Source organism: Drosophila mauritiana, chromosome X, assembly GCF_004382145.1.
Source record: "Drosophila mauritiana strain mau12 chromosome X, ASM438214v1, whole genome shotgun sequence".
Classification (NCBI taxonomy): Eukaryota; Metazoa; Arthropoda; class Insecta; order Diptera; family Drosophilidae; genus Drosophila; species Drosophila mauritiana.
The window spans coordinates 10,860,344-10,885,512 of NC_046672.1; the positions used below are offsets into that span (position 1 = coordinate 10,860,344).

Below are 25,169 nucleotides of genomic sequence, written 5' to 3' on the forward strand. Positions count from 1 at the left end.
CAAAGCTCAAAGAGCAAGGAACGTGGAGCATGGCGCACCTTGCCATTCAAAAAAAAAAAAAAAACATCCATAATAATAAACGAAATCAATGGCAAGTCACCTTGAAGGCAGCTCCCGTTTCACTGGCCCCCACCCACCGAATCAAAATTCCGGGCCAAAGGTAAAAGCACGCAAATGGCAATAACTGGGGGTAAAAAATATGAACTGTATTGTTGGCATATAAAAGGCGACTTTAAACGCAATTTAAACGCAATTTAAATACGCTCTCAAATGTAGTGAGTTATATTTTGGTTGGCAACCTTTCTTAAATGTTAACATTTTCTATCGAAACATAGTAACTGCTAGCAGCGGATTGAGGAATTTCCAATAAAAACATGGCCAATCCTTTGACGAATTGCTGTCGCCCAAAAGTCAGGGTATTGCACAAAGTTAAGCTGCTTATTCGCATATTAAAAATGGTTTATTTATGTTCCGTTCTTCGTGGGTTAACGAGAGCCCCACAAGGTAATCGATTTATGTGCTGCTATTTACAATTTTTGATTTATCCCCATCGCCGAAAAAAAAACCCACTTTCTCCAAGCCTTTTGTGTAATGCGATGCGGGGAGAAAAAGTTTGCCAAAGCATTTGACAAATCTGCATGTTTGTAAATGGATGGCCATGGGTGTGGGTAAGTGGGTGGTGCGTGAGTGGGTGGTGGTTGAATGGGTGGTGCGTGTGCATGTGGGTGTGCGTGCGTGCGTGCAAGGAAGAAACTTGGGTCAGGTGTTTTCCCTTCACCTCGCTTTGCCCGCTCAGAGTTCCTTCAACTGCGGTGATTAGTTAAAAGGACGACCTTCACGAACATTACCTTAACTCAACTCTATTTATAGGCCTTCCAAAACCCCAGTCATTACAACCTGGCCAAAGTATCGCCAAACTTTTCCACCGACGCTCACATTTAATTTGATTGTATTTTCGCGGGGAAAAGCCGTGCCAAAACAAGAAAACACAGGGGAAAATGATGAAAATAAAAGAGAAAAACTTTGTCTGGCCAACACGCATTAAAAACTGGGCAAATTCAATAAAATTAAGCATAGTCGTGAGTGGCATTAGATTCGGAATTACAATGAAAATGAGTTTCGAAAGAAGTTTCGCCGTCCCAAGTCGCTGTTATAAGAATATAATTTAATAAAACTGCAAAGTAAATAAATAAAGATGTGGTGAGAAAATATGGATATTAAACACTTGCATGTCAGCTAAAAATGTACATTAAAAAACATTAGCTAGTACCAAAAATATAATAATATATTTAAGTCTATCCATTCATTGAAATATTACAAAGAAATAAATAAATAGCTGTGCAAATAAAACTTATAGGCAATTCACTTGCCCATAATTCCTGTATCTGAGATGAAAAAAAAGTATCTTAATCCGAAATAGAATACAAACTTGCCTTCCTCATCGACCATTTTATATTCTCGTACAAATTAAACTTAGAGCTTAGATTAAATGGAAAGCTAATCGTTTTGAGACGACCTTTGTGAAGGACACGGGAGCAACTTTTCTAAAGTCGGGAGACTCCCTCGTTGGCATACAATTGTTTATCCTTGAGCGGCGCTTCCCTCAGCGTCAGGCTCTCATCCTCCGGCTGCTCCTTGTGCTCCCTTTGCTCCTCCGTGGGCTGGCCATCGAATCGCACCTTGAACTCCGGCCTGGAGCAGCTAAGCACCGTATCCGCCGTTGCCGAGGCCATTTGGCTGCGCCGCAGATCGGTGCTGATGGCATGGAGTGTGTTGTAGCAGCGTCGGAAACTGGGCCGCTCCCACGGATCCGTTCGCCAGCAAAGCAGGAGCAGGGAGTAACTGGTGGACAAGATTAAACAAGGAACACCTATCGGTAAAGGATAAACTGAAAGCAACGATAGACTTACAGCTTCTCCGTGCACATGGGCGGCTGCTGCAGCCGTCCGCCCTCCTTGACATGGGCCAGCACCTCGAAGTTGTTCCGCGCCGCATACGGCTGCTGGCCCAGGGTGAGGATCTCCCAGCAGAGCACTCCAAAGGCCCACACATCCGACTGTGTGGTGAAGAGCCCGTCGACGAGACTCTCCGGCGACATCCAGCGCACCGGGAGCAGGCCCTCGCCCTCCTTTCGGTAGTAGTCGCTCTTGTAGATGTCCCTTGCCAATCCGAAGTCGCCAATCTTCACGGTGCGTCGACGATCCGTGCTGCCCGTCGATTCCGTGACCAAACAGTTCCGGCAGGCCAGGTCGCGATGCACGAAGTGCATGTCCTCCAGGTAACTGCAGCCGTTGGCCACATCAATGCACATGGCCAGGAGCTCGGAGAGCGAGAGTCCAGTAGTGGGTTGTGGCTCCTAGATGACATCATCTTTAGTAAATTTATAATTATTACATCTAAAACTTAGCCCACCTGGGTGCTGGTAGCCCTGGCGGCACGTAGGTAGCTAAGCAAATCGCCCGCCTCCATGTGCTCCATGATCAGCGAGATGGACTCGGTGTCGAAGCAGATCCCCACCAGACACACGATGTTCTCGTGCTTGAAGTTGCTCATCAGCTGAGCTTCCTGGAGCAGCTCGGCAAATTCACTGGCTCCCTTGCGGAGGCTCTGGAGGATCGAAACCAGGTCAATAGTTGCCCCTTTTCCGGCTACCGCAGACTACTCACCTTGATGGCCACTCGTTGCGGCTCCTCGGAGTCCTCCGTCTTCAACTGACCCTCGTACACCTCACCAAAAGCACCGCTGCCCAGAAATCGGAGCAACTTCAGTTGACTCCAATTGATTTGGGGCAGCAGGGCGATGTCCGCATCACTCAGCGTGGTGGAGAAGGCGCGATTCCTGACGGCCATCAGCTGCTGTTGCGTCTGCAAGGTGGACAGGTTGCTCCAGATGCTGGGACGACTCTGCTGGAGCAGTTTCTTGGCACGCAGGCGTCGCTTTTGAACTGAACGGATATAATCAATACAATATGTTGCCTTTCAAGTCCCAAACTCCTGACCTACCTTTTCGGACGAGCACCAATGCCAGAACGCAGCTGGAAACGATGGCAGCCGGCGCAATTATGGCCAGGACCAGGGATCCTCTCTTCTCCGGCGAAACGAAGGGCTCCGCTACCCGTTCGCTCTCCTCGCTGTAAGGTCCCCATCCGTGCTCCAAGCTCCGCGCACGCACCCGGAAGAGGAGCAACCTGCTCGAATGCAGACTCTTCACAATGCAGCTCAGCTCGGTGGTGTTGCAGAAGTCCAGCCACTGATCCTCCACGACCACCGGCTCCTCTGCCCACGGCAGCTGTTCCAGTGACCCACCGCTATTGCGCCTTCTTCTACGCCTCCGGCGAATGTCGCTTCTCGCCTGGAGTGCCTCCAGATTGTAGAGGGCAATAGGTGCTCCATTACCGCGGGCCGCCGTCCAGGTGACACGGAACACCTCCTCGGCGATGTGCTCCAATTGCGGCTTGCCCGGCTGACTGGGGGCGTCTCCCAGAGTCTCGTACACCTCTGCTGTGCCATGGTACAGTGGAGCTCCCGGCGTCGCCGCATAGCCCAGGAGCAGGCGACACTGATAGCGGGTTCGTGGCTGCAGTGGCTCCACCACCATCTTAGTGTGATTTCCGGCCACATTGCGACGCAGTTGCTCAGCCGACGATCGGCATTCGAGCTGCAGGGATCCCAGAGGATCCGGTGTTCCCGCCCAGGTGAGACTCAGAGAATAGGGTCCCAGCTCCAAGAGCTGCAACTCCGGTAATTCGGCGAAACTACGCACATGCAGCCGCTCGCTGCTGTTGCTCTTGGTGGGCGTGGCATGGGCCTGAACCCACAGGCTATACCCAGATCCCGGCTTGATTCCGGTCAATCGATGAGTGCCCGCCGTCTCCAGTCGCCGCTCATGTGCCTCCCATTCCCGCCGATCCTGGACATTCTCACCATCCAGTTCCTGTTGCCAGTGGAGCGTGTAGTAGACACTTTCGCTACGCAGCTGCTCCGGCGGCAACCAGCTGACCTCCAGTTCCCTGGGACTCAATACACGAACACTGAAGTTTCTTGGAGGCGAGGGCGTGGCAGAGGCGGTAAGGAGCTCCAGTGGTGCTAACGCCAAGGTGGTTAATGCCAACTTCTTTTGGTAATAGCTGCTCAGAATTCCTGATACGCGATAGCGGGTGAAGGGCAGCAAGTCTGTAAGATTCAACGATTCCCCAGCACTGAGCAGCCATTGTCCCAGGGGCTCCTCCCCATGCTGGTGCTCCTCGGATCCCTGCTCCTTGACCAACGTAAGATTCAGTTGGTATCTAATGCCAGGAACTGGCAGTGGACAATCTTCAGAGGCTGTGATCATCGGTAAGTGTAATTGGCATCTCTGCTCCTCACAATCGGTAGCTTTCAGGAAGGATCCGCCGGACGATGGAAGGAGCAGACAGTTCTTGGGCGGATAGGCCTGATAGTTGTGTGCCTGGAGCAGACGCACCTCCTCCGGCTCCAGTTCCACCGTATACTCCAGCTGCTGGCGCCGGCGACCATAAGCACGAAGGCTCCAGTTTTTCACGGCATAAAGGTATCCCGAATCCTGGGCCAACTGACTAGCAATAGAATCCTCGCCCAGCAAATTCAGCTGTGCCCGCAAAGCGCTTGCCGTGCACAGCTGGCGGGCCACATCGTAGACACACAGCTTGCCCTGGTTGTCCACCAGGTTCAAGGTCTCAGATCCCGGCTCTAAGCTTCCAGCATGCAGACGGATTAGCGGCTGAACCGTTGCCCATTCCAGCTCCGAACCATCGGTTAGATTTCTGCCCCGGAGCGAACCATTTCTCGGAAATCCCTGCTCGTACTCCAACCAGATCAGGGATTGTGCCTGTGGCAGAGCCACCAGATCCTTCAGCAGCCGCCCCCTGGGAGTGCTCCACACCCGATCGCCCTGCAGGATCTTGCCTTCGAAGTTGCACAGATCCAGGCGATAGATTATCGCCGCTTGCGGTGCAGTGGCATCCAGTTCCGCCCAGTAAACGATCCGCTGTATCCAGTCCACGGCCAGTGCCAAGACCTCGGCCCTCATCCTGGCCAGCTTTGCTGGAGCTGATCCCGGGACATGGGTGAGGAGCTCCACGTGCTCGTTGACCCACAGCAATCGCTGCTCGCCCTCGATGCCCACCAGATGCTCCACCGGACTGGCCGTGTGCACCAGTCGCCTGCGATTGCGCGTGTCCAGGTCCAGTTCGCCAATGAACTCCGCATTGGCGTAGAGTACGCGGGGCACCGCCTGCACCTCTGGTGCAACATGAAGGGCATGGCTAGCTGCGCCCGCTGCTGCTCCCGTGGCAGCCACACGTGCCTCCACCTGAAAGTGGTACGTCTGATCCGGTTGCAGGTGCTCCACGCGGGCCTCCAGGGCACTCTGATTGAGGCGCAGCTCCTCGTGCAGCTCAGAGCCCAGCCAGCAGCTGATGTGGTACTCCAGCGCCTGCATCGGCGCCTCCTGACCCTGTTCCGGCGCATCCCAGCGGAGCACAGCACTCACATTGGCCTCCTGCAGGGCGGTGGCCAAGCGCTCCACGAACACGCGCAGACGACGAGGCTGACTAGGAGCCACCGGCGGGGTGGTGAGCTGCACCCGAGTGGTGTCTCCACTTCGCCACGCGGTTCGCGGTGTTATGCTGATCTTCAGCTGCAATTGCGCCTGAGGCAATTGGGTCAGCCGAGCAAATGGTGTGCTCAAATCCAAGGTTTGGAGTCTTTGGCCGAACTCGAGGAGCAGACGATAGGAGACGCTGTGATTGCCAGCGGAAGTGGATGGCTGCCAGCGCACATGGAAGTCGTCCCAGTGGCCATCGTCCAGACGCACGCTATCCGGGACCACGGTCATGGGAATAACCCCCTCATCCGGCGGAGGCAATGGTTGTGGGTCCAATAACTGCAATGCGGAGGCAGGAGAGGCCTGGTCCGGAGTCGGTAGCTCCATGACATCCTGAGGAGCAGCCAGGCGGACCAAGCGAGCTCTCTTGCCACTCCGCTCCAGCCAAAGAAGTGCGCCCAAAGGCCGCAGGAGTTGCAAACTATCCGGGACAGCCGGGAAGACGCCCTTAATCTGGTGGATCATCTGCAGCGCATCCCCGCCGGCGGTCAAGGGCGCACGATACAGACGCAGTGCTCCAGAGCCTTTAACAAGCCAGAAGAGCTGATCCTGCTGGGTGTCCAGCACAAAGGAGGCGATGCTGCCCTCCAGTCCATTGACACGATAATAGGTGACCGCTTCATCGGGCGTGGATCCATGTCGCGAAAGCTGGGAGCTGGTGGCATAGTACAGGTGGCCCTGACGCGAATCCAATGCCAGGAAGTTGGCCTCGAAGATGGGCAACAGTTCCCGACTACCCGACCATGGATCCATGCGCACTACGCAATTTCTGGCCAGATCCGTCCAGTAAACTCTTCCGCCCCGCCAGTCGTAAGTCACCGAACCCACGTGCTGCAGTGGCTCCGATATGGGGCATCCCCACTGGCTGTGCACCATATTGATGCAGTGCAGCAAGCCCTCGCCAGTGACGTAGTAGCCTACGCTTTCATTCACCATGGTCATGGGTCCGGGTAGTCGCTCCAACTGTTCCTGCTGCACTTCCAAGCCCTCGCCCAGCTCGTTGGTATGAATGACGCTTCCCTGCCGGCTGGCCCATCTCAAGCGATGTGGACCTAGGGGCCAGGTGCGGGCAGCCAGCGGTTCAGTCCACTCGCCCGGCTCTCCATCCACGTTTATTGCCCTCACCCGCAGTTGGTAGAGATTATCCGGCTGCAGGCGCTGCAATCCAAAGATGGGTCCACGAATATTCCGAATGCTAAAGGCACTTTGGCTGGCCACATCGAGCACTTCCAGTTCGTAGCTCCAGCTGCGTGCAGCATCCGCCGATTGGTAGGGATTGCGTTCCGGCTCCTTCCACGAGATCTTCGCCGCCTGGGCTCCCAGCAATGCCTTCAAGCTGTGCGGTTTTCCTCCTGCGCTGGTCAGTGGTTGACTTTCCGACACCAGGAGTATAACGGCCCAGCAGTCGGGCAAATTCTTTAGAGGCCATGAGGCACTGGGACTGGCTGCCTGACCCTGCTGCTCAACCAGGATCAGCTGCCCAGCATCGGGAAGGAGCAGGGAGCGACCCAGCAGGGCAAAGCTTTGCCAATGGCTGGATGCAGGTCCATTTCCAGCTCCATTCGCAGGCGGAGGAAGCGGCAGTGAAAGCTTGAACCCACCATCGTAGCTAATCTCTAGGAATTTGCCCTCCTGCGGAAGCATTAGATGGATGAGGAAGTGTTGCGGCTGCACCAGGAACCAACCGGGTTGCCTGATCCTCACCAGGCGATGGCTCATGCGACCATGCAGATCCTGACGCCACAGCGACTCCTCGTTCCTCCAGAAGATCCAGCCATTCAGGGCATCCACTTCCAGCTGCTCAACGGGCAGATCGAAAGACTCGCCCACTTTCTGTGCTGCTTCGCCCAGCAAATCCGTGCTGATAATCTGGAAACTGGATTGATTTCGCTCTGGCGACTCCATGGCGAAGTACAGTCGGTGACGCAGCCAATCGAAGCTCAATCTGCGAGGAACCCATCTTCCACTGGAAATGTTTCCCAGATCCAGCTTGAGCTGCTGGGCCGGACTCACCATCTGGCCGGATTCAAATTTTAAGCTGCAAGGATTTCATCGGGCTTAGCCATATAATTTGTATATATATCTAATCCTTCCCACCTGCGCAACTCTCCATGGACGTTCAGCAGCCACAGTTGTTGCTCCCGCTTTGACCAGGCGATATCCGCCAGTTCCTCCTGAGATTGATAGATCATGGAATTCTCGCCAGCCGGTTCCAGCGATTGCCACATCACAGCCCTTCGTCCGGCGAGCAGGACACTTTCTGTCAGATCCTTGACAGGCTTTTCGTTTCTGGCGGAGTGAGTCCGCACAAATCCCTTGGCCACCGGACCCTCACCCTGTTTGTTGATCATGCTCAGCGCCAGGGTATAGTTGGTGCCAGCTTGCAGCTGGGAAAAGATGTAGCTACCTCGTCCGGCCGGAACCAGCTAAAAAGGTGAAAGATATGGATACTACGGATAATTGGAATGATTGGATGACCATCTCTCACCTGTTCAATTGTGGCGTTTACCTCCGAGGAACTCAAACGCAGGCGATAACCCTCGATGGGTCCATTGGTGAAGCGTCCGGGATGCCAGTGGACAGCCAGGTGGCTGTCGTCCAGACCCAACAGATGCTCGATGACCGGAGCCGAGATGGGCGCGCCCTCGGGGGGCGTTTGGTAGGCGGGCGTGGCCGGGGAGTAGAGCACTTCGTCTCTACTCTCGCCGAAAGGCAACTCAAATCGGAACTGAAGAAATGCATACGAATATATATATTAAAAATGAAAAGGATGCAACTCAAACGTACCCTGTATTGTGTGTAGGGTATCAGAGCTTCCAGTATCTCGCACACATAATACTCGTCACAGTCGTAATCGGCTAAGTTAAACCAGGCACTGGAACCCGCCTCTCCGGATGCATCCTGGTCTGCCTGCTCGAGTTCCAGCTCCTCGCCGTGGTGATCCACAAACTGGTACTGTATGTTGAAGGGTCTGCTGGCCAGGTAGTGCTCCGGAAAGTGCATCGCCCAGCGGATGGTCAGTGGCGTGGCCTGTCCGTCCGCCCGTGGAGCTCGCTCCAGCTGCGGCTGCGTCCGCTCCACCAGGTGGCTGATGGCCAGCCGCTGGAGGTGCCAGTAGTCCCGCTGCGCCATCTCGCAGGCGCCGATGCAGGGCATGTCGTACGGGTAGAACTGGAGAGACAGCTGCGGACGGGCCAAAAGGGGAGACAACAACGAACGGGGTCAGACTGGATCTGGATATGGATTGGGTAGTGGGTACTGGGATCTGGGTGGGATGATTGGTGATGGGCTGCCACTTACGCAAGCCTCCTGGCAGGACTCCAGCTCCTTGAGGGCGCGATACCACTGGGCACAGCCCTTGGTGCACTGCAAAAAAAGGATGTAAAATGTTTAAGGAAACCCGGAGGAACATATCAAAATAGAGTATCTGTCAATTTGGCAGCATTTAAATATATTTTTGTATCTTTAAAACACACGCTGCGCAAAAATTCCCGTTCTTAGTCACTTTACAGGCAAAACCGCCCATTGATGATCAAGTGTAAATTACCAGCGAAGGAAAGGAAGGGGAAAGGAATGGGAAAGGAGCCCAGGAGCACGAGGGAGCTCATGAAGATCCTCTTCGATGGCTTCCTCAGTTGCTTGGAGAAGGAGAACGACTGGCAGAGGATCATGCATTTCGAGTTCGTGTCCAATTGATCCGGTAACTGGAGTGGTTAACCCAGAGCGCGAACAATGGTATCGGATTACCCGACTGCTCGATCCTATCCCATTTCAATACCGGCTCCCCAAAGTCTTCGACTTACTCGTGTTTTGTAGCACTTCTCGCCATTGTCCGCCTTCTCGCATTGTATTCCAAACTCGTCCAGAAACAGATCCTCCTGGAAAGGGGGAAATAATTACAATGAAAATGTGAAAGCAATTAGTATTTCATTTTGGTCACTTGGGAACGGAAGTTGCGGTGAGTTTGTATGGGAAAAAGCTGAAGTGCGCACATATATATCAGTTATATAACCATATATTATAGCAATAAATGCGATTTCTGTGCCAATGCCGATGGTTCAATTATTTCGATCAATTATCATTGGGGAGCAGGGAGAGAGACCTCGAGCATCTCGCTAATAAAATGAACACAAATATATGTTATATACACTCTCGATTAAGTTCGCTTCACACACATAATGTATTCCTTCGTTTTATTTTTGCATTGAATTTAGATTTCCGAAAACCAACAATGATGCTGCATAAATTTGGCCGAAACTCGTTTTGGCCACGTGAGCCATGAAGATCTACCAAGTTTTGAAGCCATTTGCATAGACTTTTTGAGCCAGCCAAGGGTTCCACATACCGGCTTAAAACGGGGTCATCCATGCAAAACTGGATGTTTGTGGCTTAAATACAAAACGAACCCATTCGCCAGATATTAATAAAAAGTAATTTTAAAGTCATAAAAAGTTATGTTTAGATATAAACAAACTGTAACTAAGATCTGATTGTAAACTTAACAAAACTTTAACCTTTTTTACGAGTAAATCTTAAAGTTCAATATAAATTTAAATTCCTTGGCTCATTAAATATTTCTTTAAGCTTCACATGAGCTCAAGTCACATCTCTACTGCCGTTTGTATCTCGCAAATCCGCAATCCTTTGAGTTTCTTTACCCCAAAAAAAACAAAATGGAAAGCCAGTACTTAAAATCCAATTTGGCACACTTTGAGTTGCCCCCTGCGCCATTTGGAAACTCCTTAAAGTGGCCAACTTTGTTAATTGTGTTGCTCCAGCTTGCTAAATGGACAAGTAATTACCAGGGGATTTCCCGCCGTGGATTTGGATTTCCTCACGAGTGTGTGTACTCTTTTTCTGGTGCTTGCACTTTCCATTTTATTTTATTTTTATTTTGTTTTGTTTTTTTTTTTTTGTGATTCGCACACGCGTCAATTTAATTTAGAGTTCTACGTAATATTTTATTAATTTAGCTTGATTGGCTTTTTCACAAACAGAAATAGCTCTTCACACAGCGAAAGAGAGCTCCTCCCTTCGCCAAGCGGAAAAACGAGGGAAAAAAGACGCCATGGAGCTGGCGAAGAACCCCCCGGGAGACGAGAGACGAAAGATTGAGCCTGGGGCCCGAGACTAATTGGCATTGGGGGTTTTCATGTCGTCATTGCTCATCTTTTGTTGTACAATTTCTATTACATTAACTCGGAAACCGACCCACACACACACGCGTACACACACACACAGGCACACACACATTAGAAAGGGGGCGGGGCCGGAGGGAAGGCCGCCAGACTGGGTTGGTGTGTTATTGACACCATTATTGTCCCATTGTTGTTGCTGCCGTCAGGCTCTGGAAAAGCAAGCCAAAGAAAATACACTTGTGTGCTTACGAACGCACAGCAGCGCCCAAATTAATAGTAACTCAATTGCAAATACAAGAAATTAAAAAAAATAATATTGAATTTTGAAGTTTTGGTGCTCTATTCCAGCGCAAATTGTTGGGCTTTATATATCTTAATCTTTTAAGCTAACTTTAATCATGAGCGAAAGAAGGTACTTATTTGTTAATATATATATATTTTTTTTAACAGCACTCCTATTAACTGCGCCGCAATTATAACACTACCTACACGTACCCGTACACTTAAATTGACTAAACATTTTGCTCACTCTCGATTCCAACAAGACAAAACATCTTAATAAAATTTCTTTTGTTCGCCTCGCCTTTCTAGGCTATGCGAAATCCAGTTACTGGTTGAAAATGGAGGTTTGGTTTGGTCTAGTTTATTCCTGGATCTAAATCATCACCAGCTCAAGCGATTAAAAACGAGTCATAGGAAGAACTTAAGTGCGTAATCAAGGTTTCGATTAAAATGGCAATTTGTACAGCATGAGAACTGAACTAAATAGTTAAATCACACACATTACATATATTAATTGCTTAACTTAAGAGTGATTATATAATTTAACAACTGATTCTTGGATTCATCAATGCTCTTCGGTCTTTAAATTGAATTCACTCGCATTCTCAACGCCAGATGGCGCTCGCTTATCATTAATTTTAATTGGCGCGATGGGGCTTGGTGTGTAAGTGGAGTGTCGAATTGTGGATTACTGAATTGGCGCTTTCCTAATGAATGAAGTGCCCGCCAAGTCACTGATTTACATGCGGCTACTAACTCCGATAACACACTCTGCGATAATACAGTAATTAGTGTTTGCAAATTTGCACTGCAAAAGATGTATATATGTACATGTGTATGATGTACTTGAGCATTTTAGCAAGTAATGGCATTGTTGAGGGGAAATACTGGGCATCTTGGAGTAATTAACTCCATAAGAACCATTAATCTCATTAATTGCATTAATATTTAATACTTAATATGCATTAACATTGCCCTGATTGTTGCACTTGCAAACCAATATGTTTAGCACTTTCCAATGCTTTGACACCATATCTCATATGTATATGCCCTTATCTATATTTTATAATTAATTAAAGGCACACTTTTTCATCACCCCTTTGACGCATTTCACAGCTCGCATTACAAAAACCTCTGCACTCACTTAGCCGCAATTAAAGCATAAACAAAGTGCATCAATAAAACAAGTCAATCGGTTGCCTAATTAAAAGCCTTTTTAATTAAGCTCACCAGGACATGCAACTAAGTAGTGTGGGGAAATTAATGAAAAATATACGTGGGTAAAAAAGAAATATATGAAATATACACGTATACAACACTATGGGTGCCATGATGATGATTTTCTGTGCATGTGACATGTGACATGTGACATGAGACTCTATATGGCACAAAAGCCAGATAAAACACACACCCACTCAGTATGCAAATTGCAATAAAGCCGAGCCGAGTGAGTCGAGGAGGTAACCCAAATAATGAGCCAGATTCTAATCCCGATCTGTTCTGTTTCAGCTAATTGAAATGTCACTTCATCCAGCCCACATATGTATATATGTAGCGTACATATGTTTAATCACCGACTTAACTCGACGATCTTCAATTACACATATCATTTAATTAGCCGAGTGCGAGTGAGCGATTAATGGCCACTGGAATGGTCGGAAAATTCATTCAACTCAACTTTAGCTAGTCAGCTAAATGTCTGAGAAATAAAAAAAAATTGTTGAACTATATAACTTGGTCTACGTGATGAGTTAGCCAGCTCGAGTTGCACTTGTTTAGATTGTTTTTTGATTATATCGTTGACACAAGCAAAACTGGAAAAAGAAACATTTCGCACCCGAATGTCGCTTTTCTTTATTTATTTACTTTTTCTTTGCTTTGATGGATGTTGCACAGCCCTGGGGAAATTCATGTTTTATGCATGTTTTATGCATGTTTTATGCATGTTTTATGCTCTTTTGACACAATGTGCATTATCACAATGTATGTAAATACAATATAAAACATAGAACTCACCTCAACAATGCAGCGCTGCACACAATCCCTGGTCACGCGTTCCAGGACCATTCGCTCGTCGACGCCGTGCTGTTCCTCCGCCGGATCCCGATCCCGATCCCGATCGCGATCCTCTGGCGAATGCTCCATTGTTGACTGTGGCCTGCTGCTGATGGCGATGCCCTCGACAATGCTTGGCGGAGCTGCGGCGGCGTGCTTGTGCCAGATGGCCACCTTCTCGACCACATCGCTGTCCAGTTTGGGACGCAGCAGACGCATTTGGTCCTTGGAGACGGGTTCGGGACTCTGGTGCACCGTATAGTTGTGCGATCGGCAGACATCGCAGCAGATCGAGAGTAGAATGAGCAGCAGAAGATTGATGATCAGTATGGTGGATATGCCGCCATGACCATCCTGACCACTGGCCAACTGGCGGCCCAAGCGAGCCAATTGCTGGCGTAGATCGAAGGAGCTGCTCTGCTGGCGGACCACAATCTTGCTGGGTGAGGCATTCTGGGAGTTCGACGAGGCGGAGGCGGAGGAGGAGGATGAGGTGCCAGGTGCCTGCTGGTTGATATGGGTGGTGGTCATCTTGGTGTTCACATTCACCGCGATCTTCACATTGAAGCTGATGTTCAATCTCTTCGTGGGCGCCGTAGCCTTGGCCTGTTTGTCCTGCTCATCCGACTGGTGGTCTACATTTTGGTGCCAAAACATAGTCATCGAGGCACTCGATCTTCACCCCGAGTTCACCGATTTGTGGCGTTCGATTCCTATTTCACTCGATAATCGTTGTTTTCTTCGGCTGAATTTACATTTTAGTGCCGCATTTGACTGAAAACGAAACTGAAAAACAGTGAAATACAAAAGAGAAATGGAAAAACGCACAAATAAAAATCAGATTTCAAATAGCAGAGTCAAAAAACCAATTCAATTGGAAATTTTAAGTACACAAACTAATTTCCATTTTATGCAAATTCGAGAAGCAGCAAACGAGGCAGTTACAAAATATGAAATGCAAGTCATATTTTACGGATACCCTTTACTCAACATTATGTCATATAATGTTAAAATATATGAATATATTTTATTTATTTGGAATGAGTCCTGCTAATTTTCCATTAAAGAGAATGATTTATTTTTTGTACTTCAAGTCATTGCAGTTGCAATTTAAAGGCATAAAAAAACTGCTAAAAGGTCCGAACCTAGTAATTTGCAAATATTGTATATCATCAAGCCAACTTATATCTAATTAATGGAAACTCAATCACTGTATTTGAAAAGTGGCAGTTCTGCCCTTGCCAAATGCAATTTTACTATCATTTTTGTCAAACCGTCAATTATCATGAGTTTTCCGGATTATTACTCAATTTATTGTAACAATTTACGTGTATATTTGATTAATAGTTGTACCAATAGCATAAAATGCAAATATGTGAAATATTATTAATAAAATTGTGTAGGCAAGTGAATATACCCCACGAAAAAGCTTAGATACATCGCATTCCACTTATTTCAGATGCAGCTCAAAGGTTCAACGCACAATTGCCGGCGAGATAAAACGGGTAAACACAAACACACAATCTGAGTCCGGATCGATAAGCCAAAATCGCGATGATCTCCATAACTGGCTTGGCCAGCTTCCACCGCCCAACTCATACAAATTTCGCCGGGATTTCGTTTAGAGGACATGGGGATGGGGTCCATGGTCTCATGGTCCATGGTCTAATTAATATGGCGTCTGCATAATCAGCTAGCCAAGCGACAAGTTTCAATTAACATGGCGTAATGCATGGCCAATAAGTCACGCCCCCTTCGACCGCCCACAGCAAAAACAACAACAACAATAGCGAACGGGAAGTGGGAAGTGGCCATAACAAATTTATCCTCATTAAGATGCAAACACATTCGACGGACGGAGAATAATCGAGCGGAGTCGCACTTTCAAAAACGGAAATCCCTTCAGCGAAACCATAGAAAAGTGTATACATGTACATATAATAGTTAATTGCACTTTAATTTCATATTTACCAGCAACAACAACAGCACAGCAGCACGGAAAATGTTAATTAAATCGCCCGATGAGCAGACTAGACCGAACAAATATATATATACATATATATAAACAAAATGAAACAGAAAAATCGAAAATAAATTGAAATTCAAATTGAATAAACCGCGCGAAATAGTGAAAACACGAAAGATCACAGCGGATTAATTGCATTAAAGTTATTCAGAGAATATTATGCAAATGCTGCCGGCCAGCGTTTTGCATTAATTAGTCGAAGGTATGCTATAGTACATATATATACACAGACACATATATATATTTGTACAATCAGAAAGTCAAAACCGATGGAGCCTTAAACTCTCACCCACATTTCGCTCGAATCGCCGCTGTTGAAGTTGTTAAGCGCTGTTCACGCGCTTTAATTCAATTTATTGTTGATTTGAGCGGCTTAATTGCATTTTATTGTTGCAGTTGCGGCCCCAACTGAAAAGCAACTCCTCACAGATACACACACACACACACACACACACATAGGAACACTCAGTGCACGCGAAAAAAAAGGGCATTAAAAGTGACGAAATTCATGCAAACACACACACACGCACGGATGTATCTTGTATCTTTGAGTGCGCGAAGTACAGAGCACCACTCACTCGACAAAATGTCGCAGATATCTGGATGTGAATCGGAATCTGGATCTGGATGTGGAATTCCCGAAGCGTTACGTAGTGCGCAGTGGCGCGATCGCAGCAGAACTGATTTGCCGGCGAGCGGCGGCTTTTTAACCAAGCCCCAAGCTCCAAGTCCAAGTCCAACCCCCCAGCTGGAGAACTTGAGCACGGAACTGAAACCGAACCGAAGCGATGCGATGCGATACGATACCATGCGATACCATACGATACCCTACGATGCGATGAACGATGAGTGACGAAGCGCACCGCAACCGAACCGAACTGAACCGAACCGATCTGAAAAGCCCATTGATCTTCTTTTTCGTGACGCAGCAACTGTGACGTCACTGGCAGGGCAACCCCTAAACTGGATATCATGGGTAGATGATAGCCCACTGAGCTTCTCTTTCCATGGGTCAAAGCTCAACTCAATCGGTTGATCGGGTAAGCAGGTCTTAGGTACAGATAGATAGATATTTTCCATCTTAAGAAACGAATGTATCTTTTGCAAAATAAAATCTTAATAAGAACATGATCTTAAGATTGTGCTTCTAATTGATGTGATGATTTTAGTTTTAAATAAACTTCGGACTTACATAGCAACATCTTTTTATCACTAAAATTGAAGTAATATGAAGTGGACTATGTAAATGTATATAATTTTATTATATTAATTGAATTATAGTACTAATTTTTAGTCTAGATTTATTAAGACTAAATATATTCAAAGTTTACAAGATGTTTAAATTTCAACTTCTTTCAATAGAAAAAACTTTATTTGTTTACAAAAGCTTACAAAAATAATTATAAATAAAACTCAATTTACTGTAAACAAATCGTCACATGAATAGCGCAAATCAACGCGATTTTTCGCCAACAAATAAACGTGGCAGAAAATTTGTTTAAATCGTTTAGCCGACTCACTCTGAGCACATTTAACTAAGCATTAACAGTACACCTAAATTGATTATTAAACTAATTGATCGCAAGCAGCAGTAAACGCTCGAAAATAATTGAATTCAATAGGGAACAAGCCCACACAATCAGAAAATAAAGTCATCAATTGCGGGGTATAGAATTGTATTTTTATGAAAAGTTAACGAGATGTGGAAAGTCATAGAAATACATTGAAAATCTTCTAGCAGCAATATCAAACTCCAAAATATCATATTTCCATAACTTTTTAACCGAGAAATTTGAAACGAATTTCTCAGGGGTGTAAACATGTTGCGAATAGTAATCGCCATTTATTTCATTCATTTACACAAACATTTAGGTATTTTATTACTCTGTAGAATCGAAAGCTGGCAAGCTAAGAAATATGCAATATATTAAAGCATTTTCCGAGCATTTGAAGCACACAAGAGTAGGCAATTTTCCGGCCACACATGACTCGTGACTCACTCAACTGACACTGCGGGATGAAAAATTGAGCGGCGAGTGAAAGGCTTGCGTGACAGCTTCCGTTTCCGGTTCCGCCATCAAGTCCAAGTATTCCTTTCGCTTATGGATTTTTTGGCCAACGGAAAGGATGTGCCGCAGACATCCAAACTGCACTCGTGCGCACAATTTCTTGGCCCGAATAATCAGTGGAAATCCAATCTCCCGTCTGGGATCATCGAATTCGCACTAATCGTTTGAAATATTCTGGAATTGATTAGACGGCACACTGATTACACACACTTGATGGAAGATGCAGCTTATCAGCCGGAGCGATTATCAATGGATTCGCCAGTGGACTGGGTGTTACATACTTATTTCACAGACTGTCACGTGAAAATCAGATTCCCAGCATTTTTTCGAAATAAGGGACAACCCCGGAAATTCACCTTCTGATTGACGTATTGTGCACATTTAGCATGCAAACTCTTTTCCATGTTGAACCTATGTGAAATTGGCAATTTGGTAACAATACAAAATGGTCTTGCATACAAATATATATTTCTTCCTTTCAGTTTAGTCATTGATGTTCTAGTTCTTTTTCAGTTTGTTGAGTAAAAGGCAAAAGATTTATTCGACAATTGAAGAGAAACCAGAGTTAGTTCATACGTTTTAAAGCCGTTCAAAATGTAACATAAAAATATATTATATCAAATGGTTTATTGAGTCGATTTGGGAACTGTTTTTGGATGATTCACCCATCGATGCCCCAGTGCCCGACTGTCTGCATAATGGACTTGGTGGCATTGGATGATCATGATCGTCCGGCGCGAACCAAAACATCGAAACATAAACAATTCTTTGCATCTCAACTATATGTTTATACAATTTTATACAGCAACGGTCAAGAGAATAGGTACAACCAATTCAAAATCAAAAGTAAACTATTACTGAGATTACTGAGATAGCCGACTTGAATACAATTCTTAATAAAATCTGCAATTTCTAGTAGTAAATCGGTATATTCTATTAGTTTCTGCATAAATTTTGCTATTAGTGATATTAATAATAATTGAATTATCCCACTGAAAGTACTTTCTATATTTGTGGATTCAATCATGCGAATATATGTATATATTATTATGCTGATTAGGCAGGTCAGACGGACTTATATACACACAATATGGATCGATATTTGTTTCTTTTTGCATATTGCTATAAATCGTTTTCCTTCCACTTGCTTTAATTTTGTGGCGCGATAAGCAGAGCATTGTAAGGTGCGTTTCGCAACTGTCAATCCAATAATTTACAGAAATTAAATTAAATAAAATACAAATATAAACTGAAAGTTAAGTTAAAGTCTGAAGGTGTAAATGATGTTGCTCTTCAACTGAAAATATAGCTAAATTTGTATGATTGAATCTATTTTTGGCAAAGCAAGGGAATTTTTCAACGGTATTGAGATCTATTTCAATATCATAAGCATTTGTTTAAACACCTATGAAACGCACTGTTGGCGGGCCCGTACGCATAAACATTGAGCAGATCAGAGTAAAATTTATTGTAGAGAAAGCGCGCAAATGTCGTAAGTGTATGATTCCATACAAATAAACAATGTACTCTAGGTTTTTTAATATAAAAATGAACGAAGATTAACCGAACGGACTTCAGTTGTGCGCTAAACTTTGCAAACGTCGGGCCAAATTCTGTCCGCCGATCTGAGTTCTTTCGAAAAGGAAATTTTTTCAAATGGAGTCAATTAGCATCGTGATTTATTTAGTGGCCATGATGTCATTGACCATCGGTGGCAGCCAAGCGATTCCCTATCGATGTACGATTTTCCAAATAACACATATATTTTTCCGTAAAATACGTTGATTTCCCCATTCACCCTATAGCCTCGGCGTATCTGTACACTCAGCAGTTCTGCATGGATACATTGACGGGTCGGCAGCTGTATATTGGCGAAGTCTTCACGCGAGAGGATCAGTGCGTCCGCATTCAATGCCTGGAATCGCAGCAACTCTGGGAGGATAGGTAAGCGGACAGCTCTAGTATGCCATAGCATCGGGTAACAGATCGTCGTACTCATCCATGGTCCAGCTGCCAGGTGCCGAAACTGACGCAGGGCAATTGCAAGCCCATTCCATCGACGGAACCGCATGCCGAATATCCCCGATGCTGCCCACTGTACGAGTGCAAGAGCTACGAGTCGAATTCGGGGGGAACTCTGGAGCAGACCAACACATACAACCACTATGGTACCCTGCGATCATCCCAACTCACCGAGATGATAGTGATCGACAGGCGGACACTCCCTCGTGGCGAGATTCCCACGGCGTCGGCGAGGAAGTATCAGGTGTGAAAAGTGACCTGGTGCTCTGTTCCTAGGACTAGTTAGTCTATAGTGCAGCTATAATAAATACATGAATATATTAAGTAACTTGAAATGTAAAATTTTTGTCTAAAGAAATGTATTTTTCCACTGTGCACGCGTTTCAAACTTGGCGCCCCATCGATAGCATTGCTTAACTTATCAAATAAATTATCTCAGACAACGGGCTACGATTTGAATTCCTTACTTCAGGATCGTTCGTTTATACTTCTATTTATTTTCTCGGGATTTTCAATATTATATATTAGCGAAATATCGATATTAGTGGTATTTGTGGCGTTCTGCGATAGGCATTTAGTTATCACGTAGCCAGACATCGAATAGCGATTGCACCACATATCGATAACAAAGCACAAGAGACAGTAAAATAATTAACAATTTCAACGAATCAACAAGATATAAAACTGCAGTGAGCAATCAAAATCAGTTGGAGAAAACGATAGCGCCCCACATAGGAATCCGAATCAAGCAGCACATACCGAAGGAAAACCAATTGCCCTCCATCCGAATTTCACCACAACAACACAATGTTGCTGCGTCTAGCACTTTCTGCCGCCCGTCCAGCCGGGGGTATAAAGATCCTGGCCCAGTCTCCGGCCCAGCTGTTCCGGGCCAATGCCAATCCCAATCTCAATCTCTCCACGGTGCGCACCTACGCCCGCAGGGTGGTTCGCACCCGTGAGCCCGTCGAAGAGATGCGTGCTCCCTCGCTGAAGGAGAAACTGATGGGTCCGCCGAGTGCCAATGGTAAGTCTCTTGTGTAATCCCCATCTATGTATATCTGTCGTCTAACTATACTCTTCTGGCGTGCAGCCTACTCCATGGGAAAGGGCGCTGCAGCCGGAGCAGCCGCCGTTGGATTGGGCGCCCTGTGCTACTACGGCGTGGGATTGGGAAAACAAACCAGCATCGCGGATAACGCCATGTGAGTGATAACACGAGTCTCTACCTTGCGAAATATAGGCATTGTAATAACTGAGATTATACCTTACCTTCCGTTTAGCATGTGGCCCCAGTTTGTGCGTGATCGTATCCAGAGCACCTATGCCTTTTTCGGTGGCTCTTGCGTTCTCACCGCGGCCGCAGCAGCAGCCACCTTCCGTTCGCACCGTCTCCTGGAGCTGGCCTCGCGTGGTGGCATCTTGGTGAGTCCTCTTGCACAATTCGCAGTTGTTGCCACCTACCTGCCCAACAGACACAACAGAACATAACACTTCCTCTTCATTTGCCTTCAATCGCTTAGGCGACCGTTGCTTCGCTGGCGCTGGTTATCGGTAGCGGAGCAGTTGCCCGCTCCATTGAGTACCAGCCGGGTCTGGGAGCCAAGCATCTGGCCTGGGCGGTGCACTGCGCCATTCTGGGCGCCGTGATCGCACCCATTTGCTTCATGGGCGGACCGATTCTGACGCGCGCCGCTCTCTACACGGGCGGCGTTGTTGGTGGCTTGTCCACGATTGCCGCGTGTGCCCCCAGCGATAAGTTCCTCTACATGGGAGGTCCACTGGCCATTGGCTTGGGCGTGGTGTTCGCCTCCTCCCTGGCATCCATGTGGCTGCCGCCCACCACGGCGTTGGGCGCGGGTAAGTTTCCAGCCAGTTCCACTGGGGCTAGCACCACTTTTCATTATATTTTATGAATTGCCAAGCAGAGTTAACCCATTTAACTGTTTATTCGCAGGTCTGGCCTCCATGTCCCTGTATGGCGGCCTCGTCCTCTTCAGTGGCTTCCTGCTCTATGACACCCAGCGCATGGTGCGTCGCGCTGAGGTCTATCCCCAGTACAGCTACACTCCATACGATCCAATCAACGCGTAAGTCCACTTCTCATCCATGCCGTGCTGAAACTCTATCCTATTTGTTTCTATCTTTTAGCTCAATGTCGATCTACATGGACGTGCTGAACATTTTCATCCGCATCGTCACCATTCTGAGTGGTGGTCAGCGCAGGAAGTGAGCACTGGAGACGAAAATGTGATGCGAGGATGATACCCTCTGAAATATATTTATACTGTTACTAAAATAAACCGGTCGAGTTAGGAAGCAAAATGTACGAACTTTGTGTTTTGCTTTGGCTAATTACAATTAGTGTCAGCTGTAAAGTTGGTACTTTTAACAACCTTCAAGCCTAGAAATTAAATAATATATTGTCCATATCCATATGTCCATATCTTATATACAATCTCTAAAAAGAAATCGTTTTTGAAGACAATTTAAGATGTTAGTACATTTTAAGCTTGATAGCGATAAATGTAGCTAGCTTTTAACCGATATTTATAGCAGTTGGATTCGTTGTTATCGATAGCTTAAGTACTTTAATTACTGAGCGTTTGCCGTATTACCTAATTAGTTAGATAATTACGCCATAGCAAAGTTGTTCCTCTTAGAAGAAGCTCTGTTTTCTTTTTTTAATTTAAATTCAAAAACCGATGGCAGAGTGAAATTGGGCTAAAGGGACTTATCGATATGGTATCGATGTTTCATTCAGCTCTTTTCGGCAGGACCTAAGCATTCCTGTCAGGAATTGTTTAAATATTTCGAGTCGAGCCGGTCGACAGTTCGGAAATAAGTTCTCCCGCAAAAGCGCCAAGTTTTCCCGATTTTAGGTGGCTGTGAGAAGAACATCCACGCCGACTTTCCACACTTGACAAAAATACTCGTCCCTGCAAACAAACACATCTCGTATTCTGGTGATAATACAACAAAAGTTAGCCAAATACTGCATATATTAAGTTTGCTGGTCAATCCGCAGCTACGTCCCATTGCCAGAAGGTGCTCGACGAAGTCACGACTGCCGTTTCCACCTGAGACAGGTGAGTGTATGAGGAGGAAGAGGTGGTGGCTGCCAGACGCCCGGCCGCGCCCTTAAAGCCGGCAAATCGATTTCCTAACTTGCACTTACCACATACCGCATGTATGTACGATTTCAGCTGGTGCCATTGCAAGTCGTCCAGTGGAAGAGGCAGACGTCAAGCAGACCGGCCAACTGACCACCGATCCTGGCCAGGAGTTTGCCATGGAACGCCGCTACCTGAAGAATCCCTTTGTCGATTTCACCGGCGGGGAGAATACACCTTTCGCCAGCGACGAGGAGCACATCAAGAATCTGATCTGCACCTATGTGGACGCCATACTGGAGCACTGTCATCCGAACAGCGATGATGAGGACAATCGCGGGGATCTGTATGTGGGCAATGCCGGCATAGCCTTTATGTTCTGGAAGCTCAACAGCTGCGAGCAGACACGCGATCTCTATCCGGCACTGGATCACGCGGCCTCCTTCATCCGCAATGCCAAGGTGAATGCCAATCGCTACAAGAAGCGCTCCGCCGAGCGCTACTCCTTTCTGTGCGGCAATGCTGGGATCTATGCCGTCTCGGCAGCCATCTCGCAGGAGCTGAAGGACACCGAGGAGCTGTCCGATGACTTGGCCAACTTCAAGTCGGGCATCCCGTGCAGCAAGGAGTTCATGCACACCAAATACGGCTGCGATGAGGTGCTGGTTGGACGTGCCGGTTATCTATCCGGCTGCTATTGGCTAAACGATGTGCTGCCGGAGAAGAAGATAACCGACGACGACCTGGTATCCATTTGCCAGCTAATCGTGACCAGCGGCCGCGAGTACAGCAAGCAGAACAACTCGCCGTGTCCGCTGATGTACCAATACCATGGCACGGAGTACCTGGGTGCGGCCCATGGCCTGTGCGCCATTCTGCACATGCTGTTGGACAGCCCGTGGTTCCGCACGCTTCCCATTTCGGCGCCGGCCGCCGAGTTGCGCGACATCAAGCGCTCGATTGACTTCTTTCTGGAGCTGCAGGAAAGCGATGGCAACTTTCCGGTGGCCCTGGAGGATCTGCGCTCGGGCAGGGACAAGCGTCTGGTGCACTGGTGCCATGGAGCACCCGGCGCCGTCTATTTGCTGGCCAAGGCCTATCTGATCTTCAAGGAGGAGAAGTACTTGACCTCGCTGCGTCGCTGTGCGGATATGGTGTGGAAGAAGGGCTTCCTGCGCAAGGGACCGGGCATCTGCCATGGCGTTGCCGGCAATGGCTATGTCTTCCTGCTGCTGTTCCGCCTGACCAACGAGATGAGGTACCTGTACAGGGCGCACAAGTTCATGGAGCTGCTGACCAATGCCGAGTTCAAACTGCGCGCCCGCACACCGGATCGTCCGCATAGCTTGTACGAGGGTGTTGCCGGCACAGTTTGCTACCTCGTGGATCTGCTCGAGCCGGAGCAGGCCTACTTTCCGTTCATGGACGTCTTTCACTAAACTGGGCAGCGACCCACTCCCACTATCCAGCCCGACCAATGCTCAACACAACATACTTTCGAATCAGGAAGAGTTATCATCATTTCTAGTCACTTGTTTGCCGATTTTTTGCTCATTGTTGCCTTTGCGTTCACCCAGCGAACTGGGACGTTGGAGTGAAAGATGGAGGAGGATGCCAGGTGCTGCATAGATCCCAGGTCCCGATGGAGCCCGTATCCGATCTCTGAGCGCACCGCATGCTGGAATGTTCTCAGTCATTCTCATATCAAAATTCTCTGTGCTTTACGCTAAGCAATTAACTTAATACATTGATACTTATACACAGACATATTACATATACATTATATTTATATACAATTTATAGTATATGTATATATATATATATAGACACTCCTTATATATATATGTATATATATATATACAGACTTGCGCTGACATCTTATATACAGACAAACATAATACTTACATGCATAGTGTGCTTTATACCTACGAGTAATCCACGACGAGCTCTCAATCTATTTGTCAATGAGAATGAAATAAATCATTGTACTATTTTATACGGATATGTACAATCCCGTGGCCAGTTTCGATCCATCCCACCACGGCAATCGAACCCATGGTCATACGGCTGAATACCCCAAAAAGAGTGACTCTTATTCCAAACAATTGTCAGGGTTAAGATAAAGGTAATCTATAATTTATATATTTACCAATAGAAAACTATAGTTTACTGATTCCTTGTACGGATTATTGCCAAGTACTTTGGCTGATGTAAAGCGCGCTTATCGGGTAGGAATTGATTGAAATCTGGTTTATCAACGCCTTATAAACCTGATACGATTGCCTTGTGGCAATAAGGTAAGTTCCAATCATATGCGAATATTTTCAGGATAACGTATGTAATCTAAACTTAACCTTGTGGTTCGCAAAAGAGGGAAATTATCATCCGTTGAGATCGAAGTTCCGTCTATTTGTAATATAACCAATTCGCTCTTGGCGCTATAAACCAAATTGATTGCCTGTTTATTACATGCCTGTGCGGTGGCTGTCCGAATCCCACGCCCATATATATATATATTTTATTTTGGCCCAGAACGTAATAAACAATCGCTTGTAGGAGGAGGGCCACTCCACTCCACTCCACTCCATGCCATACATCAAGTGCCGTGCATGTGTAACATGTGTCAGCGCAGTCGAGTATTACCGGAATAGCGACCGTCGTATCCGTTTGGCCATATCTCGGCCATACTGGCTTATCGGGGATCTATAGGTGCATATCATTAAGTGTTTTGATACCCAGCAAGTGTGAGCACTAAGGGTATATTTGCAGGCTATTCAGTTTGCTGGCCACTTGACAAAGAAAACGGACAACACGGCGTATGAGTAATGTGCATAGAACCTAT

General features: G+C 47.0%; 4 protein-coding genes across 7 annotated transcripts; 3 read left to right on the forward strand and 1 right to left on the reverse strand.

The window, feature by feature from the left end:
* Positions 1–1,434: 1,434 nt before the first annotated feature.
* On the reverse strand, positions 1,435–15,814 carry LOC117147059 (protein sevenless). 3 transcript variants are annotated; one of them, XM_033313815.1, is made up of 13 exons: positions 15,702–15,814; positions 15,069–15,127; positions 13,059–13,883; positions 9,426–9,500; positions 8,923–8,988; positions 8,410–8,805; positions 8,111–8,350; positions 7,720–8,048; positions 3,003–7,660; positions 2,667–2,944; positions 2,413–2,607; positions 1,911–2,356; positions 1,435–1,842 (listed from the first exon to the last, which is right to left on the reverse strand). In XM_033313815.1, the coding sequence occupies exons 3-13, from the start codon at positions 13,758–13,760 to the stop codon at positions 1,545–1,547; spliced, it is 7,683 nt and encodes a 2,560-aa protein (XP_033169706.1). In that variant the 5' UTR covers positions 13,761–13,883; positions 15,069–15,127; positions 15,702–15,814; the 3' UTR covers positions 1,435–1,544. The 3 variants fall into 3 exon arrangements, with proteins under 3 accessions (XP_033169706.1, XP_033169707.1, XP_033169705.1); XM_033313816.1 differs by lacking the exon at positions 15,069–15,127 and having other exon boundaries at positions 13,059–13,871; XM_033313814.1 differs by lacking the exon at positions 15,069–15,127.
* A 2,944-nt stretch (positions 15,815–18,758) lies between these two features.
* On the forward strand, positions 18,759–19,664 carry LOC117148008. Its single transcript, XM_033315168.1, has 3 exons — positions 18,759–18,930; positions 18,998–19,136; positions 19,203–19,664. The coding sequence occupies exons 1-3, from the start codon at positions 18,849–18,851 to the stop codon at positions 19,462–19,464; spliced, it is 483 nt and encodes a 160-aa protein (XP_033171059.1). The 5' UTR covers positions 18,759–18,848; the 3' UTR covers positions 19,465–19,664.
* Positions 19,665–19,808: 144 nt separating this feature from the next.
* On the forward strand, positions 19,809–21,543 carry LOC117148007 (growth hormone-inducible transmembrane protein). Its single transcript, XM_033315167.1, has 6 exons — positions 19,809–20,241; positions 20,308–20,419; positions 20,498–20,639; positions 20,738–21,074; positions 21,172–21,304; positions 21,366–21,543. Exons 1-6 carry the CDS (start codon positions 20,022–20,024, stop codon positions 21,445–21,447), a joined length of 1,026 nt encoding a protein of 341 aa, XP_033171058.1. The 5' UTR covers positions 19,809–20,021; the 3' UTR covers positions 21,448–21,543.
* A 421-nt stretch (positions 21,544–21,964) lies between these two features.
* Positions 21,965–24,410, forward strand: LOC117147913 (lanC-like protein 3 homolog). 2 transcript variants are annotated; one of them, XM_033315026.1, is made up of 3 exons: positions 21,965–22,180; positions 22,243–22,303; positions 22,421–24,410. In XM_033315026.1, the coding sequence occupies exon 3, from the start codon at positions 22,507–22,509 to the stop codon at positions 23,764–23,766; it is 1,260 nt and encodes a 419-aa protein (XP_033170917.1). In that variant the 5' UTR covers positions 21,965–22,180; positions 22,243–22,303; positions 22,421–22,506; the 3' UTR covers positions 23,767–24,410. The 2 variants fall into 2 exon arrangements, with proteins under 2 accessions (XP_033170917.1, XP_033170918.1); XM_033315027.1 differs by having other exon boundaries at positions 21,965–22,303.
* Positions 24,411–25,169: the final 759 nt, after the last annotated feature.

What these genes read in the sequence shown, in the direction of transcription:
- LOC117147059 (XM_033313816.1), bottom strand. Translation starts at nt 13,760, where the DNA reads ATGACTATGTTTTGGCACCAAAATGTAGACCACCAGTCGGATGAGCAG. An exon ending in AGTCCTGCCAGGAGGCTTGC is followed by an intron (nt 8,806 to 8,922) that starts GTAAGTGGCAGC and finishes GCCCGTCCGCAG; the next exon opens with CTGTCTCTCCAGTTCTACCC. An exon ending in TACCCTACACACAATACAGG is followed by an intron (nt 8,351 to 8,409) that starts GTACGTTTGAGT and finishes GCATTTCTTCAG; the next exon opens with TTCCGATTTGAGTTGCCTTT.
- LOC117148007 (XM_033315167.1), top strand. Translation starts at nt 20,022, where the DNA reads ATGTTGCTGCGTCTAGCACTTTCTGCCGCCCGTCCAGCCGGGGGTATA. An exon ending in GGGTCCGCCGAGTGCCAATG is followed by an intron (nt 20,242 to 20,307) that starts GTAAGTCTCTTG and finishes TCTGGCGTGCAG; the next exon opens with CCTACTCCATGGGAAAGGGC. An exon ending in AGCATCGCGGATAACGCCAT is followed by an intron (nt 20,420 to 20,497) that starts GTGAGTGATAAC and finishes CCTTCCGTTTAG; the next exon opens with CATGTGGCCCCAGTTTGTGC.
- LOC117148008 (XM_033315168.1), top strand. Translation starts at nt 18,849, where the DNA reads ATGGAGTCAATTAGCATCGTGATTTATTTAGTGGCCATGATGTCATTG. An exon ending in CCAAGCGATTCCCTATCGAT is followed by an intron (nt 18,931 to 18,997) that starts GTACGATTTTCC and finishes TTCACCCTATAG; the next exon opens with CCTCGGCGTATCTGTACACT. An exon ending in CAGCAACTCTGGGAGGATAG is followed by an intron (nt 19,137 to 19,202) that starts GTAAGCGGACAG and finishes TCCATGGTCCAG; the next exon opens with CTGCCAGGTGCCGAAACTGA.
- LOC117147913 (XM_033315027.1), top strand. Translation starts at nt 22,507, where the DNA reads ATGGAACGCCGCTACCTGAAGAATCCCTTTGTCGATTTCACCGGCGGG.